We start from the raw sequence: 21,283 nt of genomic DNA, 5'->3' as shown, positions 1-21,283 counted from the left end.
TGCTTCCTGGAATGTTTGACAGCATCGGGCTGCAGATTATGGCAGAAGCAAATAGTGGAAACTTTGTTGGGAGTTACATAGATTATTATTGTGTTGCATTTATACTCTGCCTTTTTTCCTCTTATGCAGAACCTAAGGTAGCTTACATAGCTCCATTTTATTCTCACAACAACCCTGTAAGGTGGGGGTTAGACTGAGAGTGAACGACTGGCCAAAGTTACCCAAAAAGCTTCATGGCTGAGGAGAGACTAGAATCCGGATCTCCTAGGTCACAATTCCAACACTCCAGCCACCACACTACGCTGGCTCTTCAATTAGGCACAGAATGGGGTTTTAGCTCTAACGTGAAAACGATGTTATCCAGATCAATCAGTCTCAGACAGACCAACTTTAAGCACCCTGTATATTATGATATCCCCTTTATGCCAAAGTTGTGTGTACTGATAACAAACAAAATTATGACCCAATGAGGGTTTACACCAGCCTTGCCTTTATTACTATTGATAGTATACTTGCACTGAATGCAAAAAAGCAAAGGGTTTTTCTAAGCATGCCTCATTGCACTTCTGTATTTCCCAGCTTGGAAGAAGCCTTCACCCAACAAATAATTTATTTCTCTCATGAAATCTAAGAAGCTGCAAAGAACAACAGGATGAAAGAGAGGAGACTAATCTCTTTGTTCCCCATTTCCTCTCACTGCAATAAACTGACACTTGCAGAGAGAGATTTAGTTCAGCCACAGTCTGGAGGCCATTGGAGCCCAGTCCTGTCCTTTCCTGTCCACTGTAATTGCTGCAGCAGAAGGATCTTTCTGCTGTCAGCTTCTTCCCTTGCCACAGTGAGGAGGGGCAGCATTCATGCATGGCATCTGCTGTGGGTCTCCAACACTTTCTGGAATCTCTCACCTGCCTTGTTTCAGCAGGTGAGAGATTCACCCCACCACACACAATTTTTCTGCTAGAGATCTATCCTGCCACCCCCACCCCTAATCCAAGTGTGGTACTCTGAGTTCACACATAAGCATTTATTTTAGAAATAAAAGTAGGAGTTTGGTAGCCTCTTTCTGGCAGTGCCTGGATTAATTAGGAAGGGTTCTGAGGTTCATGAGATAGAATATGTGGATGAGTTCTGAATTCATTTATTTACTTATACATTAAAGGTAAAGGTTTCCCCTTGACATTAAAGTCCAGTCATGCCTGACTCTAGGGGGCGGTGCTCATCTCTGTTTCCTAGCCGAGGGAGCCAGCATTTGTCCGCAGACAGTCTCCGTGGTCATGTGGCCGGCATGACTAAACACTGAAGTGCACGGAACGCTGTTTACCTTCCCACTAAAGTGGTACCTTTTTATCTACTTGCATTTGAATGCTTTCGAACTGCAAGGTTGGCAGGAGCTGGGACGGAGCAACGGGAACTCACCCTGTTGTGCAGATTCGAACTGGCGACCTTTTGATCAACCAGCTCAGCAGTTTAAACCACTGCACCACCTGCATCCCCACTTATACATGAGGCCCCATTTATATCTTGCCTTTTCATCCAAGGAGGCTAAGGTGCTATATGGAGCCCTACAACAACCCTGTAAGGTAGGTTAGGCCAAGTCAGTACTGGCTCATTACCCAGAGATTTTCTTGGCCAAACAGGAACTAAAATTTAAATCTCTCAAGTCCCAGTTCAACAATCTAACCACTATGTCACGTCTGAGTCTTCCCACTCTGAAACAAAATCGATACACAGTAGCTGCAGGGGATCCAGCCTCAGCCTCCAGCCCAGATACACCCCACCAGGGAACCGATGCCCTCTTACGCTGCCTACCTGGGAGCGAAATCCATCAAGAGGAGGGGTTACTCAAGTGCCTTCTGGGCCACAAACAATTCAGCGCTGAAATGTGCAAGATCTTTTTGAACAAGAGCGTAGGATCTCGGGTCCAGAGACCACATCTGGCCCAAGCTGGCCCCTGCAGCCATGGCCTGTCACTGGTTCCACTCCCTTCTCCAACTATTGATAATATGGTTAGTTTCCCAGCTTTCGTGCAGTTTTTCCCATTCTAAAAAAATTGAAAGCCCCTTACTACGACTTAGTTTACTGGCAAACTGAAATATGCTGATTTTGGGAGGTATTTTCACCCTGCCCCATTTACCTTGAGTCCTAATCACCAGCAGAGTGCAGCCTATAAGAGCTTCTCCAAAATGAAACCAAACCCTTGGACTTCTTGTTGTTAGACACGAAGTCATGTCCAACCCATCGCGACCCCATGGACAACATTCCTTCGGGCCCTCCTGTCCTCCACCATCTCCCGGAGTCCACCCAAGCTCACACCAACTGCTGCAGCGACTCCATCTAGCCACCTCATCCTCTGCCGTCCCCTTCTTCTTTTGCCAGCTATTGTTCCCAGCATTAAACTCTTCTCCAGGGAGTCCTTCCCTCTCATTAGGTGGCCAAAGTATTTGAGTTTCATCTTCAGGATCTGGCCTTCTAAAGAGCAGTCAGGGTTGATCTCCTCTAGGAATGACTGGTTTGATCGCCTTGCGGTCCAAGGGACTCGCAGGAGTCTCCTCCAGCACCACAATTCAAAGGCCTCAATCCTTTGGTGCTCAGCCTTCCTTATGGTCCAGCTTTCACAGTCATACATTGCAACTGGGAAAACCATAGCCTTGATTATACACACTTCTGTTGGCAAGGTGATGTCTCTGCTTTTTAGTATGCTGTCTAGATTTGCCATAGCTTTCCTCCCCAGGAGCAAGCGTCTTTTAATTTCTTGGCTGCAGTCCCCGTCTGAGGTGATCTTGGAGCCCAGGAAAATAAAATCTGTCACTACCTCCATTTCTTCCCCATCTATTTGCCAGGAAGTGAGAGGACCGGATGCCATTATCTTAGTTTTCTTAATGTTGAGTTCTTATACTCCTGTTTTAGAACCATACCCCCAGCCAGAGTGATCAACAAAGAACTGGTAACTGATGTAAATAGGAGTCTTGAAACTGCCTCTAAGAATCCTCATAGGTGGCCCCATAATGTATAACCATTTTATCATCCCTCACTTTGCACATGCAAGGCAATGGATGAGAAGCAGTGGCATGGTTCAGACATAACATCAAGTCATGGTTTCCTAATGCGCAAATAAGCAATGGGAGGTATTGGGTCCTCATTCTCCTCCCTTTCTTGCACACAGAGAACACTGCGAGGTTTTATTTTTTATTTTAAACAAACCACAGTGTCCTGGAATATCTAAATGCTACAAACTATGGTTTGTTTGAACTCTAGTTCTCATCATCACCATCATCATCATCCACATTTCTGTACAACCCTTAGCCAAAGCGCTCTGGGTAATTCACAACATTTGAAGTCACCCATTCAGATTTCAGCCATTCCTGACCCTGTTTAGCTTCCAAGATTAGGTAGGATCAGGCACTTCAGGATGCCCCACTTTTGAGAAATTCATCAGACAATCTCCTCATTGCCTATCAATGAGATGAGAAATCCCCAAGTTTATCATCAAGCTACTGGACAGTGAGGTATGAGAGCTGCACAGATTGGCTTGGAGGCCAAACATAGGAAAGAATGCTTTCTTTGCAGATTTTATTATCTTACTTTCTTAACTTTTATATCTCCTTTCTTGGAGAGCCCTGGCAAATGTCCCTGCAACAATGATGCAGTCTCTATTTTTTTAAAAAGGCAGGTTTTCATGGCCTCTGTGCATCACACATATGGGTGATTAGCAAGCTTACCATACCCGGAGGCAGGACGATGTCATCATTGAAGAATTGATGAGAGGACTGCGTGACCAAAGGAGCAATCTGTCTGGCACGGACATCTAGGCAATAATGCTTAGCAAATGTGCAAGGGGTAGTCCAGGTGGCCGCCTTGCAGATGTCATGCAGCGGGATGCCAGCTCTTGTAGAATGGCCTCTGGGCATTACAGGTAACTCTAACTTGGAGAGTTGATAAGGGAGTTCAATGGTCTGGACAATCCATTTGGATAGTCTTTGGAACCTGATCGGGGAGCCCTTGTCACACTCGGAATACTTGATTAATAGATGTTTTGTGTTCCGAAAAGACTCAGTCTGAGATCACTAAAAAGTGAGGCAATGACAAATGTTGAGGGAGTGTAATGAACGCTCTATTGGAGTAGACGGCGTAGAGAAGAACACTGACAGAACAATGTCCTGATTGACATGGAATGGCAAAACAACCTTTGGGAGGAACGTCGGATCAGTGTGTAGAACAACTTCCTCCTTGTGAAGGTTGAGGTAAGGAGGATTGATACGGAGAGCACAAAGTTCACTAGCTATCCTAGCCGATGTGATTGCAACAAGGAAAAATGTCTTCCAAGACAATAGACGTAAATTGGTAGTGGCCAAAGGCTCGAAAGGAGGTTTAGTGAGCATTTGTAGGACAACTGAAAGGCTCCATGTCAGGATAACTGATCTCACCAGTGGCTGAAGATTCTGTAATCCTCTCAGGAAGCGAAAGATAAGGATATTGGAGAATACCGATGAGCCCGAAACTTGGCCACGGTAGTGAGAAACCGCTGCAATGTAAACCTTAATTGATGAAGGTTTAAGTCCAGTCTGGTGTAAAGACAATAGAAATTGGAGAATATTCTCGATAGAAGCAGAGTCAGCGATGATATGGTTGGCTTCAGCAAATGAGGCAAACTGTCTTCCATTCAGCCGCATATGATCGGCGAGTAGCAGGTCTTAGCGCAGACTGAAGAATGAACTGAATGTCCAGGTATAGAGCGCTCGAATTCGATGGAGTGGTAATCAGTATCGGAAACGAGGATACAGCCGCAACAGGACGCCGCCGGGTCAGCATCAAATCCAATAAAATTGTCGGTACTGAAGAAGTAGTAGGACTTAATCAGATAAGCCAGACCATCAGATTCAGCAAATGAAGGTCCGGATGCTGCACTGCTCTGTCTTGCTGAGTTAGATGCAGTATTCAAGGGAGCCACTGAAAAGTGTTGGAGAGGCAAAGAATGGTGGGGAACCAGGGTTGTTGAGGCCACCAGGGAGTGACGAGAATTCCCCGAGCAATCGTCCTGATTGATCTTGGCTTAAAGTCCTCGTAATGAGCAGTATCAGGGGAAACGCATAGAAAAATCTGTATGTCCATGGAACCATCAGAGCGTCCCCCATCGAGTCCGGACTGATGCCCACTCGGGAACAATATGTCTTGCAGACTGCACTGCTGTGTGTGGCAAAAAGGTCTATGTCCAGAGGGCCCCATGGTCGAAAAGACCATGACAGACTTGGCGATCTAACTCCCCTTCATGAGTGGTTGACATCTGTCTGCTGAGGGCCTCTGCCTCTTCGTTGTCAGTACTGGTGAGGTGAACGGCAAGAGGAGTAATTCCCCTTGGGATGCACCAGTCCCATAGGGCGAGGTGAGCCAGGGGGGCAGACTTTGTTCCGTCCTGTTTGTTTATATAAAAGACAATGACGATATCATTGGAAGCAACTTGAATGACTCGGTCCCGAACAGCATTCTTGAATGACCGACGGGCTTTGAAAAATGCCCAGAATTCTAGATAATTGATGTGTCTGGTAGTCTCGTGGCCGTGTCAGGTGCCTTGAGTGAGAAGACCAGCGCAGAGAGCTCCCCAACCCGTGAGGGAGGCATCTGTGAACAGAGTCAATGACAGTTGAAGTAGACGGAATGGGATTCCGACAGATAAATTGTCCTTTACCATCAACCAGGAGAGAGTCCGAAGGACGGAAGTAAATAGATGAAGGGGACAGTGTGGCGAGTCTTGCTGTGGGTGGAAGAGGCGACTGAACAACAGTTGGAGAGGCCTCATCCGTACCCTGGCGCTGGGGACCACAGAGACTGTGGAAGCCATGTGTCAGAGCAGCTTCTGTATCAACAGAGCAGGAACAGTTCTGTCCATGTGAATTTGGCAAATGGATGAACGAAGTTTCTCCTGATGATCTTGAGGAAGGAAGACTCTTGCACACAAGGAATCGAGACAGTCTCTGATGAAGTTGATGATCTGTGAAGGAACAAGGCAGGATTTTATATGATTAATACAAAGTCCCAGACTGGCAAGGAGGGAGCATGTAGTATGGATCACTGATAGGAGGTCTTCTCTAGAAGAGGAGATGATCAACCAATCGTCAAGGTAAGGGTAAACGTGGATCCCCTGAAGTCATAGATGAGCGCAAACAGGGGCCATACATTTAGTGAAGACCCTTGGTGTGGTAGCCAGTCCGAACGGCAAAACATTGTACTCAAAAAAGTTGGAACCAACTGTAAACCGAAGAAGTTGTCTGTGGAACGGATGGATGCTAATATGGAAGTAAGCATCCGTTAAGTCTAGAGAAGCAAACCAATCCTCTCTCTTGAGCAACTGGAGAATATTTTGAAGGGTGGTCATTCAGAACTTTTTAGTTTTGATGAACTTTTTGATGCCATGTAGGTCCAGTATCGGGCAAAGACCACCGTCCCGTTTCGGGACCATAAAATGTCTTGAGTAGAATCCATGGAACCCCTCAGAGCACATGAGTTGTCACATTACTCCTTTATGAAGAAGCTGTTTAACTTCGTCTTTGAGAACCGATGACGGAGATGTATATCGGATCGGTCCCGACAGGGGTACAGTATCAAACTTGATCTTATATCCGTGCTCCACAATGGACAAAACCCACTGATCAGATGTCGATCCCCAAAAGGAACAGAGGAAGGCAGATTTGGGAGAAGAGGAGAGGTTTGCTTGGCCTGTCAACGTTGCTGCTGGTCGGAGTCTGGGCGGCAACGACTCTGCTGGTAGCGCTGAGTTGGTTGTTTACTGCTGTGCTGTTGGTGAGTCTAGGGCTGCTGCCGGCCAGAGAATTGAGGGGATGGTTGGATTGTGCTGGAACCTCCATGTGACAAGCAGTAACACGAGCCTCATGAATATTCTTCAGTGCCTCATGAATATTCTTCAGCTTGTGGTCCATCCTCGCATTGAACAGCCCGGAGCTGTCGAAGGGCATGTTCTCAATCCGACACTTGGTCTCATCCGGGAAACTGCAGTTCCAAAGCCAGGTGTGGCGACGGAGGGCTACAGCACCAATGAGGGCCCTCGAGTTGCAGTCAACATGTCTCGCCGTCGAGAGCTGTTGTATAGCCACCTGCATCGCCTCTTGGGTAAAGATGCATGCCAGGTCCCTCTGCTGCTCCGGAAGCAACGCTGTGATGTTTTCCAACTTTTGCATCAGAAAGTACTGATACCGTGCCAGCATTGCCTCATAGCTGGAAATATGGAGATCGAGACCTGGGGCAGTGCAGATATGGTGAGCCATCATGTTGACTTTTCGCCCTTCCTTGTTCCGAGGAGTGGAGCGTTCCCTTGTCTCACGGCCCTGAGACAACTCCACTACGATAGAGTTCAGTTTAGGATGACAAAGGAGGAATGGGATATCCTGCTCCCGAACTCTGTACATGGCTTTGTACCGTCGTGAAGTAGGTTGCAGTTGGTTGGGGAACTGCCATGACTCCATCATAGCTTGACATAGGGTTGTTATTAGAGGCAAGATGATGGCAGCAGACTGTTCCTTTTTAACCATGTTGTACACATTGTCAGTACTGGGATCGAAGCAGTGCTGGGCCTCGATCTCCAGTGACCTCACCAATCTTGCCATCAGTTCCCCGACGTCGACTACGACTCCTCAGGTGAGTTGGGACTTTGTGTAATAATCACCATGTCTGGTGAAGATGACGCTGCATCCGAATCCTCTAAATCCGTATCGTAGTGGAGCAGAGAGCTGGAGGAGTTGGACGGTGAGGAAGGGCGCCTGGACTGGACCACTGCAGACGTTGAGGGAGTGTCCCTTGGGACCAGAGACAAGGTGTGATGATGGACAGATGGATAATATTCGTAGGGTGCATAATCATCCCAGGGCTCACAATGGGAGGAGGTTCCATAGGGCATTTGTACCCAGTCTCCGGACGAACGGCCAGAAGCACGCTGCTGCTGTCGTACCTGAGGTGGGGCCCTCGGGGAGACCTCAGGCAAAGGCTGCAGAGTCGGCGAGAGTGCCATTGGATGGGCCATTTGGGGAGAGTCCCGGATCTCTCCATCTGAAATTGATCCCGGCAGAGTCACCTCCTGACAATCCAGCAAGGACAGGGCCAAAGGGACAATGGCCACACTTATCAGTTCTCTGAGACAGAGAAGGCACAGATTGTGAGGATCAGTGGGGGACATCTTGGTCCCACACTGAGAACACTTGCGGAAGGCTGCATGCTGAGCCATTGAGAGAAAGGCGAAGTTAGCAAAGCAAGAGAAGAACAGACGATAGAAGATTTTATATATGAGGGAAAGGGAAAAACAGGGATTTAGAAAGAACTTCTAATGGGGAGGATAATGTAAGTTGGAGATCTTAACAAGAGAACTAAGTAGAGAGGAATAAACAGTAAAAAGGTTTTAGATACAACAGTATAGCTACAGTAAGAGACAAAAGGCTCGAGGTACAGCAAACAGCGGTCACAAGAAGACTGGGGAAATGGTGGGCACTCTGCCTTCTTATACTGTGGGGGGCGGGTGCAGAGTTCTCGCCAAAACCGTTAAACTTTTGAATCTTCCTGGCTACAGGCACTGCGCAGGGGCAGCATCCATATGTGTGATGCACAGAGGCCACAACAAAGAACTGTACTTTGTAGGACAGGGCTAGAGGAATTCTAATACACATAATATTCTAATATATTCTTAGGGTACAATCCTATGTATGCTCAGTCAGCGGTGCATTGGCTGACCGGGCATGCTGGGAATTACAGGGCTTTTGTTCTGTCTGAACAGTCATGGGATTGCACCCTTAGGCAACTTTTGCTGGTTGTTCTTCAACCATTTTACTCAAGGGCTCCACTATTTTAATTACAGAACAAATTGAAAACACCAAAAGTAAAAATTAGCATAGTGGTGCTTTTATAGTAAGTCATTTTATCAACTGTTGTAGTTTATAGATATTTTACAAAAACCAACTTCTATTTGTTTCATGCTGTTTTACTATTTGTGGATCACAAATAAATTACAGGTTGACTCAAATTCATGAGAATAAGCTAGGATCTGAAATCAAGCGGTTTTAAAACAAACCAGCTCCCCAGCTCAGACAACACAGGGAACTGGAATTTGTTTAAAACATGAAATTGACTCTTCTGATCTCCTTCACTGGTAGGTGAACGGGGAAGAGCAGGACAGAGGAAGGAAGGGGAGTGGGAGCAGACTCAGACTCACCATGGCTCATTCGCAAAGGGTAGGTGCCAGTACCATGCAGCCAGCCCCACTCTCCCAAATTTGAGCCATCAACTCCCTCCATGGCCGAACTGACTACCTACTGAGTTCATAGAATACCGGACTTAGAAACACAGAAACAGAGCAAGAGAAGGGGCCTCCCGGGCCATCTAGTCTGACCTCCAGCACCAGCCGGCTCCGCTCACAACATGCCCACCATGTGCATGTCCAGCCTATCCTTGAACACCCGCACCGATGGGGCCTCAGTGACCTCTCGTGGAAGCCCATTCCACACCCTCGGGGTCCTGACTGTCAGGAAGTGCTTCCTGGCATCTAAATGGAACCTTGGTTCCCTGAGCTTTGCTCCATTGGAGCACATCCTGCCTTCCTCTGCAGGGGAGAACAGGTCTCTGCCCATCTCCATGTGACATCCCCTCACACACCTGTATGTCGCCAACATACCCCCTGAGTCTCCTCTTCTCCAGGCTGAAGACACCCAGTTCCCTCTGTCTCACCTCATATGGCATCCCCTGCAAACCAGCCACCAACCTTGTGGCCCTACGCTGCACTGACCCTAACCTGGCTATATTCTTTCTGTAATGAGCGGCCCCAAACTGAGCACAATACTCCAGTTGCAGGCACACCAGAGTTTTATAGAGTGGTAGTGATACCTCTCTCGATCTAGAAGCCACACTTCTGGCTATGCAACCAAGGGTGGTGTTTGCCCTCTTGACCACCACATCACACTGCTGACTCATGCTTAGCCTGCAGTCACTGGCCACCATCCTGATGAATCCCCGCTAATGGTTACCTTCTGCTTTCAGTCAGTCAACCATGCCCTAATCCACTAGACAGTGCTCTGGTGTATCCCAAAATTCCTCAGTTTCTCCACCAGGATATCATGGGGCACTTTGTCAATGGCCTTGCTGAAATCCAGGTATACCACATCCACTGCATCCCCTCCATCTAGCCATCTTGAAACCTTGTCATAGAATTCCACAAGGTTTGTCTGGCAGGACCTGTTATTGCGGAAGCCGTGTTGTGTGGCTGTCAGCCTCCCTTCCCTATCTAGCAACACTAGATCTCTCTCTGTTATGAGCCTTTCCATTGTTTTTCCTGCAATGGACTTAAGGCTAACTGGTCTGTAATTCCCCATGTCCCTTCTACTACCCTACCTGGTTTACAGATCAACCTCAGCCACTAGGCTACACTAGCTAGCTAGCGCATATCTCAGTATTTATATTAGAAAATGCAAGGGTGGATAATAGATTAGCTAAAGCATCAGCTATGAAGTATTATTAATTTGACTTTCCACCCAATTGAGTGCTCACATGAACCATTTGCCAAGCTACAAGCATTACCTAAACATCAACCAAGTACTGATTGCAGTCAACAGACTTGACTTTAACCGTAGCTTAATTCCATATATGTTAAATATATATTTAAGTTATAACTTACTATCCGGTAAGGATGGTGCAAAAAGGAGTCTGGGCAGCCAGCTAGAGCCATTTGTGCCTTCAGATTTTCTTCAAAATTACATCTACTGCTTCGCAGTACCTGCAGTGCAAAAGCAAGACTGTGAGAAAAACTGCATGGGAAGGACATGTCGCAACAAACTGTTATCATGGCAAACAATTTGAAGATGGAGGAAAGCTGGTGGGGAAGCAAAGAGAGAAAGAGCTGCCAGCCAGTACACTGCAAGAGCACTGGGAGCCCAGTAGGTCCTAAGAAGCTCTCCTTATTGTGCAAAAGACAGGCTTGTGTAAAGGCCATATTAGTTACAAGCCCACAGAAAATGTTAGGAGCACACCCAATCTTCCCACACATACTTGTACAAGTCACTTGTGGAATGACACCACCTGTCTGAAAGAGAACATTCTTTCAATTTACAAGGAAGTTTCCATGCCCAGTGGCTTGGAGGATCTTCTTACGCATGACAGGCAACCAAGCAAGTGGCTATTTATAAACTTGCTGTACACCCTATAGGGCAAGCCTGGCTCTGCATGTCCACACTCACACAGAAGGAAAAACTGTTCTCTCACATAAGCCAATCCACAGATCATAAAGATGAGGCCACAACTCACTGGAACTGCATCAAGTTCAATTCCTGGCACCTACCCTCATAGAAAATTGGGAGGGAAAGCCAGAGAAAACTGCTTCGTATCAAAGATGGCAACTGCTCAGAAGACAATGGTCTAACTTGATCTAAGGCAGCTTTCATCAAAACACTGCTGCCTGGTTGGCAGAGCCTCTCCCTTTTACCATTGTCCCTCAGCCAAAGTATCCAAGACACAAAGCGCTCTTTAATCCACTCCCACCAGGAATGGGCAGCCAGGCTGGATAGTAAGAACTCTATGAAGATAGAACTCTACAAGCTGCCTCGCTGTCCATTCTTCACCAAACAATGACACAGGCAACTGGAGTGCGCAACGAAGGGACACATGACAAGAACATGGAAGAGAACAGAAGGGGGCAGGGAAAGGGCAAGGACATTAGAGCCTTCTGCCCAAAATATAGCTCTTAGCAGCAGCAGCAACAGCCGCAGCGAAATGTTGTAGAGCAAAGTCTTAAGTTACTGCTACATGTGAGCCACCTTGTTGCTACTTCCACAACAATTCTTAAGTTGTGACTTCCCTGGAAGGTTTACAGCCAATGAAACCAACATTTGCCCTGGCCCGGGAAGGTGTTAACATACTGGGAATCTCTCCCCTGCGCATGGGGCACATGTAGTTATACATATCCAGACCAGCATAGAAGCAACTGCTGTGGTGGCAGCACACACCAGGTTCAAGTTCTAGCTACACTAAGTCTGGGGGAAATTGTGGCCCTCTCCATTATGAGATTGCTGGCATTTACTGAAACAGAAGCAGGGAGGCAGGAGTTAAAATCTAAATATTATTCTTTGTGCAAGAAGCCATTTGGTACTCAAGTAGTGCTATTAAGTATTCATTCTTGGCAATGCTGCTCGTTATTTTGAGTTGCTTCATTTGGCTAAACGTGAAGTTGTCCATATCTAAACAGATGGTAAAAATTGCATCAGCCATATTCTGAAATAATAGTTTTTCTGCTAGGAGAATCTAGGGTATTGATCTGGCTTCAAAAAGAAAAACTATCTGCTTTAATCAAGGTTTATGGCAATGCTATATGCATCTGGGTAGCAAAATGAACAAAGACTGTAGCCAAACTCTGCCTTTTTGTTGTTTTTAAAATAGAACCTGAAAATAAAGTATTTGCACTTTCACTTGCAGAGGTAAGATACACTTAAAGTATTTTGTAAGGTTGCTCTGTAAAGTCCTTTCCCCAAACTAAGCGGTACTTGGAATCTATTTAATACAGTATATGAACTTTTATCAAGACTTTACTTGATTAGCATTCATTTTACAGTGGCTCTCCTACAAACAAAATTCAGTTTCATGCTATAAGCACAGCCTTTATTTCCTTATTAAATGAATTCAAAATTGGGTCAACCATTGACAATTCCTGTGTACATGATTGTTAAAAATTTCTTTATTTTAGAATATTTAACTGCTTCTAATTTCCTGAAGCCGTTTAGAGCAAATTATAAACCAAAACATTACCAATGTACAACTACATTTAGACAGGACCATCAGTGTCCAACATATCAGAGAGGAGATTATTCTAAAGAAATCCAAGATACACATGCATAAACGAATACTAATGCATCATACAGATCAAAGCTCTTTACATTATAGAAGTCAGGTGATGTCTAATCATGAAGTCCAAGCAGAACAGTACAGTCTGCTCCTCAAGAGGGTGCTCCAAACAGCCTACCACACCCCCTTCTGAGGTATTGAATTTCCAGCTTTGCTGGACTTAGATCAGTGAGTCCCTGGCTCTAATCCCCATTTATCTACGAAATTCTCTAGATGACCTTGAGGTTGTCACTCTCTTGGCCTAACCTCTCTCACAGACTGTATGGGGATTTAAAAATTAAATAACCTTTTACACAATCTGAGCTTTAGGAGAAAAGGTGGGATATAGACGTAATAAATAAATAAAAATACACATCAGCAGATATGCCAGTACAATGTGATAGAACATGATGTTACGCCAAATATTGCAGCAATATTGAGCTTGTATCATAAGGGAACCACCTCAGAGCTAGTGTTTACACTCTCAGTGACTGTGGTTGCTTTTATACTAGATGGCTGCACCTGCATTTTTTCCTCCAAACCTGGTCTTCTTTGCCCCTAAAAATTCAACCCAAATTTCCAAATTATTGTGAGCTCCTCTTTGTGTATATTTACACTGCAGACTTAAAGGGTATGTCTGCCTGAACATCAAGGAAAATTCTCAGCATACTACCTACCTATCCTTGAATGGTGAGGGTGTTCAAGGATAGGCTAGACATGCACATGGTGGGCATGTCATGAGCGGAGATGGCTGAAGCCGGGGGTCAGACTAGATGGCCCGGGAGACCCCTTCTGACTCGCTCTGTTTCTATGCTTCTATTTCCAGTTTCTTTGAGAAAATCATGACGTGGGTATAACACTGCAAAACTCTGTGTGGCTGTTGTGGATATATGCGTCGTGAGTTATTATAGTGGGGAGTCCTGAATGGGACAGGCACCAAATAGCCAAAAGAAAGAGCAACTAATCATTTCTGCATAAAAGAATCACATAGCTTCCACCACCAAATCCATGTGCAAAAGTCAGGGAGACAATTCTCAAGATGTTTTTGTATTCACCCTAGAAAGTCTTAATGGTGTGGCTGTTCTTTGAGCCAAAAAAAAAAAAAAAAAAAGGAAAAAGATTGCTCCAGCTAGTCCAAGAGGCAGTTTCACTAACAAAACCATGTTCTAAGGCCAATCCCTCCAGTTACTTAGCAGATGGGACAGGCGGAGGAAGAGAGAGACAGTCAGCTGCAAAGCTGCATCTTCCTCAAGTAGATGGAGAGTAGACATTGTTCCTTTGGGCTCCTCAAAGGCGGGAACAGGACTAAGGAAAAACATAGCCCCTTGTTCCACTCCCTTATCACCAATAATATCATATGTGGAATCTCTACAAGAATTAAGAGAAGAGTTTGGCAAATAAGGAGTACTCATTAGGAAAGCCAGTTGTAGCAACAGTCCCCATTAGTCACACTGATAGTATCTTGTTACATGTGTGTGCTCCAGCCCAGCAACTGTGGATTATTTCTCTGACTTGTCAGGAAAGAGTCAAGCCAGAACTCCTGAGCTGCATCTCAAGAAGCAACCCTGGGCCAGAGCATCCCAGGTTGTCTAGCTTCTCCTATTCACAGAAAGAGCAATCAAGGAGCATGCACTAGCCAGCCTGTACATCCACCCAAGCCAGGGTTTAAAACACACACACACACACACACACAACCTGGGTTGTTGTGACATGCGAATGGCTACATGAGTTAGATGTAAGATTCCATTTGGGGAAGAAAAAGCAAGCTGAAATCACCAACCAACGGCTACAGACATTTAGAATTCAGAGAATTGGAAAAGCAGATCAAGTTCCTATGTGCTGGGATGCCCAACTCTGCAGCAACAGTAACAGAGCCACAGGCTGCCCTCGCATCAAGGCGTGGCATGAGGATGGCGGGCATGTGTGCCCCTTGGCCTGTGCTAGCCCTGGATGGTTTGGAACAGCAACAGAACCATCCACCCCACTTTGCTATTTTTGTGTCTGTCTACAATTCCACCCGCTTTTGTAACTGCAAGTGGCCAATGAGGTTTACAGTTTACAGTGATGATAAAGATAGTTGCTAAAGCACTTGTTTAAGTTAAGCAATCCAAACTTGTAAACAGTGAGGATGTGGTTGCTGTCTGTAGGCAAATGTGCAAGGAAGTTTCTGTAAACTGAACCAGAGTTTGGTGGTTCTTTTCTGGCTGTTGATGGGTCCAAAGTGGCTTACACTCTGATGTGTGGGGCAGAAAGATGTAATAGCTTTTGCAGATGTATTGGCTGGAGAAACACAGGAGAACACATTCATTACAGGCCCCCATTTATTCTAATGCTGACCTTGGTAGTTGTGTAGTTAACAGGTTTGCAACCACAGACAAATACCAGTTGCCGCACACAGCTGGCAGGGGTGCGGTTGTAATAGGGGACTCCCTACATATGTCTAAGTGTTAATTCATCAATGAAATATAGGAAAAACTAAAAGCGGTCTGACACAGTCTAACATGTTCAACTCCAACCAGGAAGCAAGGAAAGTTTCCCTTTTTTCCAAACACACAAAAAAGGGAGCCAGGGCAGAAAGCACAACTAGCCCTGTCAAACTCCAAAGCTAAAGGTGGGCAGCTTGTGGTCTTCCATGCATTTTGGCCTACAACTGCATCAGTTCTAGCTAACAAAGCCAACGGTGATGGAAGGAAGGAGCTGTAGGCCAAAACATCTGGAGGAACACATGCTACCTACTCCTAAGAGTTTACAGCATGTGTCCCCAGTCTTTCAGGACCCATGGACACATTTGGGAAATTGAGAAACCACTGTTGACACCACTGCAAAATGACTCCCATTGAGAACGCAGGTAGTTCTATAATGCCTGCTGGGAAGACCTCGCTGGTCAAAAGAGGCAGGCAGGACAAACAGGGAGGCTGGAGGGCAGGGGGAGGGAAAATAGCAAGATAAAAGGGAGGGAGCAGAGCTATGGAGTAGGAAGAGATAAAAGATAAAACAAGATGGGGAAGAGAGGAAGATAGCAAGGAAAGAAGCTGGGTGGAGAGAAACAGGAAGGCTAAAGTTCATGAGTGAGAGAGAGGGGGAAGGTCTGTGCGTATGAAAGTAGACTGGGGCGGAGGGCGTGAAGCAACTCTTTCCTTCTCTTCCTGTCCCTGATCAGCAGCAGGTTCAACTTTTTAAAATTATTTTTTTCTAACAGAGCAGGGAGGAAATCTTTCTGTGTGCCACAGGGAGGTCTTCACAAGTACCCCAGTGCCCACAGTTGCCATGTTGGGGATACCTGGCATACAGTGCACTACCGTGGAGTACCTAGTACATTTCCCAAATCCTAAGTTCCCCACTCCACTGAGGATATGAGTTTTTAGGAAGCACATTAAAGTGAAAAGCTGAGGGAAGGAGTATTCATGCAGATAAGAGAAGTGCTTCCTCCAAATTCCACCATGCCCACCCTGGAACTCTTAAGCTGCTTGGGGCACTGCACTTTTCATAGCTGAAGGTGTCCTTAGGTTTCCCGTACTACTCATAAAGATGGCACTCAGTGTTTGAACCTGGGTGGAGTTGCACTTCTGACCCCATTGTCTGGGCATACAGTGGGCTCACCTATGTGAGAAATGGCAAAGCCCTGTGTGAAAAGCTGCCCAGTTGTACGGTCTCCTTTGTACAGGTGCTGGGCACACTGACACCAGAGGCAGTGGCAGGAATCCAGTGCTGCTCTTGCTTCAACCCATGACTGTCTTGTACATGAGTAATACATGAATAGGGTATCCAGAAGTACCCATTCCTATTGAACACCCCCATTCAGTGTAGGGAAGGGGAGGCAGAAGCATCACTTTCCCAGCCCTGCACCATGCAGATGTAATTCTAGACAAATCTCTTCCTACATACCTAGTCCTAGCAAGGGGCATTATAGAACCATTGTGCTAGTGACCCCAGACTTCTGAAGCTCAGGCCTACATATTCACACAGGACTACACTCAGTGCTCTTGTGCTGGTGGAGGGTGCAGACATTTCCCAGTTCTTCTCTTCCTTCCTCCACGCCCACAGTTTCTCTTACATCACCATCTAGCCTTTAACATTGCCCTCTTCCTTTCCATTTCCCACTGGACATCAGAACTAAAACAGCCTCACAAAATGCAGAAGTGTGCCCTTCACTTCTAGCTCCCACCAATTAACACTGTCCAATCAACTCAGCGAATCAATCTGCTGAGTAAAGCATGCAGACCTGTTTAGGTCCATGAACTTTAAGCCACTAAATTCAAAGCCAAAACCACTATATACAACAAAAGGCAAAGCATACAGGCACCTATATACAGTATATCACAGAAGTGAGTACACCCCTCACATTTTGTAAATATTTTCTTGTATCTTTTCATGTGACAACCCTGAAGAAATGACACTTTGCTACAATGTAAAGTAGTGAGTATACAGCTTGTATAACAGTGTAAATTTGCTGTCCCCTCAAAATAACTCAACACACAGCCCTTAATGTCTAAACCGCTGGCAACAAAAGTTGTCACATGAAAAGATATAATAAAATATTTACAAAATGTGAGGGGTGTACTCACTTCTGTGATATACTGTATAGGATCAAAAAGTCAATATTCTTTTAACCAAAATACCCTCAGTGAATTCCTCCCTTTGCAAAAATATTCAAGGTTCCAGACAAGCCAAAGCACAATTTGTTTGGAATTCCTGGCCAGCAGTGTTGAAATATCTTTTCGGCTCAGCAAGACTTGCATCTGGAGATTCTTGAAATTGTTTAGACTTGGCAAGCTTCTATATGCCAGCTTCTATTCTCATTAAGTAATAGAAGCATAAAAACCGCATAAAAACTGATACCAGGCTTAATACTGCTGGGTACTCAGATGCCGGCAACAGCAAGTCAACAAGACTATGGCAACTCTTTGCATCTGAAGGCCAAAACAAGGAGTGAGGTCAAATATGGGGTAATGTCACACTTCTAATATGTTCCTTAAAACCAACACAAATTAGGTGGGGTGAGAAATTTTCCACTACTATTCTTTTTCTCAGAAAGGTTTTCCACATTTCAAAATGGATTCGAACACAATAAAAGTAAAATTGGGCAACTGTAATGGATACAACACTACTCAATTAACTTTGTAATTTGTAACAGTTGTAATTAACTTTTCCTGGGACGCATACTGCTCTTCAGGCATGTTAGTGTTATTACCAGGTCTTAGTGCCTTTGTTTGTTTTTTCTTAATATAGATATTAGGAAAGCACGTGCTATCGAAGGGTCATGCCTCGTCACATTTACAAGTATTTCAGTAAAAATACTTTCTAAATAAAGCTTTGAATTTGTTTGAATATTTAAACCATGTTAATTGTACTTTATTGATTCCCCCCTTAACAAGTGCTCAGTTCCACTACTTTGGGCCACTGGAAAAACTTCTCAGTTGTTTATTCAGCATGGAAGATTAACATAGCATATGTTTAAATAAACAAAACTAAGAGAGAGTCAAACATGCTAGATCAGACCTCAGCTGATTTAGGGCAGTGGATGATTTTCTGGAAGCCCACATCATAGCCCAGAATAGTGGGGAGAGAAGAGGAAGAAAAAAGCAAGAATATTCTTCTGCTCCCCGGTTACTGTAGAAAAGGTAAGGCCACCTGCAATGTGTTGTTTGAAGAAAGAAGCATGGCTCAAAAGTGAAAGGCACGCTTTCCTGGCAGAAGATCCCAGGCTGAATTCCCTGATGTTTCCTGCTCAAGATCTCATGTTGCATGGCTGGGAACAGACTGTACTTGAGAACCTCTAAGTGCTGCTGCCCCTGCCATGACAGCAGGCAGGACTTGGCTTACTGACCACTGATCTGGCTTGCGGTAAGGCAGCTGCTTACGTCAGTAGCCAAAGTCCTTCTAGAATGAGCATGGACATGAAATACCACATAGCTCAGCAGGGAACAGGACTGCTGAATGATGGCTCATGTTGATATCAGGCTTTAGCATGCTGCTCTCCTAACCACCAGTCAGCACTACTAAGCTTGCACCAGCGAACCAGAAGGGCTGCTGACATATCCAGCCAGCCATAACTTGCTATCTGCCATGTAAGTAAAAGACCTCCAACCCCCAAAACTCTTCTTGGATTCTCCCTTTGAGAAAGGCTCAAAGGAGGATACCACAACTGACCACTGATACCTGTAACAAGAGTTTTCTGCTTGCAATGTGTTTACGATTTCTTTTTGCACAAAGTCTTTCAATCCTCTCTTCACTATCTCCCCAAAATCAGTTTGGTGCCCAAATTAGGTGTGCTATTCTTCCACTTCTATCCCAGTTTTCCTTTAAGAAATTTCTGCAAAGGTAAATGAGTCTCCTATCATCAACATTCAGGTCTGGATCTTCTTAGTTTCACCAACATTATAAAACTAAGTTCTGCCAAAGCATTAACTGGGCCCAAAGTCAGAACCAAGTTTCATTACAGCCACCTTGCCAGGAAGTTTCCCCATTGTATTTTGGCTTCGCCTCTGCTGCTGAACTGGACGCACAAAGAGCTCTACCACCCACAGAAACTCATTCATTTTCTGCTAGCATGGTTCATTATACATGATGAACATATCCAAGTGGGCAAAAAGTCATGTTTCCCTTTGCAAAAGAATAGGAAGCTTGCAGACTCCAGATAATCTGTAAATTATCTCCATGCTCTTCTTTACCCCAGTTTGAAGTGAAAAGCTTGCACTAGGAAGACTAATTTATTAGAGCTGCATACAAACACAATCTATAAATATTATTAACCTTACCCACCCATATATCTATTGTATGTAACATAGTCAACATTCAAAAGAAGGAATTCTTCCATTCACAAAATGTTCCTGTCTTATCTCCTGAAGGAACTCCTATTCAGCACAGGAAAAAATTAGAACAGGACATTCATTTTGTTTTCCTTTCCCAACAGATATTTTGCCAATGGATTTTAGGTGTTTTTAGTGCCAGAAACTGCCAGTGCCATGAAGTTCTATATTACACATGATAAACATTGAGCACCATGTTCCTTAACCTATGTGTAGCATTTCAAGTTTACAAGAAATATGTGTGTGTGTGTGTGTGTGTGTGTGTGTGTGCGCGCGCGCTTATAAACCTACCCATGCACTTCAGCTGAAATTGGAAGTTCCCCATTTTCTGCAAAAGTCACATCTCTACCCGTGCACTTTTAAATCAGTCATATGGTCCTGAAATTACCCATCAGAAAAATATTTTTTGTTCCTTCCAATTGTGAATAGCCTTTCAAAGGGCACAGCAAAAGTGAGAGAGAATGAAGCAACAGTTCACAGCCTTTTAAAGAAGATTATCTTCCATTTAAATTAGATGGGTATTTTTGGCAGCACCCAGAACTGCACACATGTGAAGAGGCAGGCGAAAGAGCCAATAATTTACTTACATTGATGAGATTTTGCCAAACCACCTACATTAAAGAACTAATCTCCTGTTTTGTCAGGGTGCCTCAGAATGGGGTCTGGCAAAGAACTGACAGAGCGAAGGAGTCTGTCGTCAGAATGAAGGAGCTGGCATCTGCCATTCCTAGATGCTAGTGTTGAGAAACCAACCCTGAACTTCCCATTATTACATATTTAAAACAAAGGCTCTTGTCTCCCCCTGGCCTGGTTCATCACTTTAAAACAAGCGATCAGTATAGCTAGTTCCAAGTGTTACCCTATGCAATATTGCCCCCCGCCCCAACAGGGCTAGTGCAAGTTCCCCCACATCCTGAGGCAAGGGACCACTTGCAACACCATGTGCCTTCCCTCACTGCAGCATGCCCCTGTCCCCACCTTTTGTTGCTGCACAACACAGCCAGAGAAAGCAGCCTTGGAGGTATCGTAAGAGCCAGCAGCATTCCCACAATATCTCGCAACCTGGCCAAGCTCCTGCAGGAACCTGCAAAACCTGGCTGCACTGCTTTCACCAAGAACACCCAGTGGGTGCCACGTGCTCCAGAGTCCAGACGTTCCTGCTGCAATAAATGCAGTGGCAGAGAGGGGCTGGCTGAGCTCTCTGGGGCACCCACTGGATGTGGCAGGATCAGGCTCCTCTGGATGGTGGGGGGACTAAACCAATTTAGTCTCCTGTGGATCCACTGCCTGATTCTATGTAATGACAGGGCCAGTCTTGGTCACACAGGATGCTCAGAGCATGATTGGTTGAACAGAGAGAATGAGAAGCAGAGAAGATGGTGACTATAAATGTACATAAATGAGAGCTGGGGTGGTGTAGTGGTTAAAAGCATGGGACTGTGATGCAGGGGACCTGGGTCTTTAGTCCCACTTCAGCCTGGGAGCCAACTGGGAGACTCTGAGCCAGTCACTGCCTCTCAGCCCAACCTACCTCACAGGGTTGTTTTTGTGGAGATAAGATGAAGAGCAGGAGAGAACTATATAAGCCTCTTCGAGTTTTTTGTAAGAAAAAAGGG

The 21,283-nt window shown here is 45.3% G+C and overlaps 1 protein-coding gene across 5 annotated transcripts in view; it reads right to left on the bottom strand.

The window, feature by feature from the left end:
* Window positions 1-21,283, bottom strand: part of GRB10 (growth factor receptor bound protein 10) — a 229,636-nt gene that overhangs the window by 150,418 nt on the left and 57,935 nt on the right. For all 5 annotated transcript variants that reach the window (XM_044453329.1, XM_044453345.1, XM_044453353.1 and 2 more), the window contains one exon: window positions 10,664-10,762. In XM_044453329.1, the coding sequence (XP_044309264.1) occupies window positions 10,664-10,714 (51 nt within the window). In that variant the 5' untranslated portion in view covers window positions 10,715-10,762. The remainder of the gene's footprint in view (window positions 1-10,663; window positions 10,763-21,283) is intronic.

The sequence above is a fragment of the Varanus komodoensis genome, unplaced genomic scaffold (assembly GCF_004798865.1).
Source record: "Varanus komodoensis strain SLA01 unplaced genomic scaffold, ASM479886v1 scaffold10, whole genome shotgun sequence".
Classification (NCBI taxonomy): domain Eukaryota; kingdom Metazoa; phylum Chordata; class Lepidosauria; order Squamata; family Varanidae; genus Varanus; species Varanus komodoensis.
The sequence above is the reverse complement of the archived record's forward strand: the minus strand, read 5'-3'. Positions and strand labels throughout refer to the sequence as shown.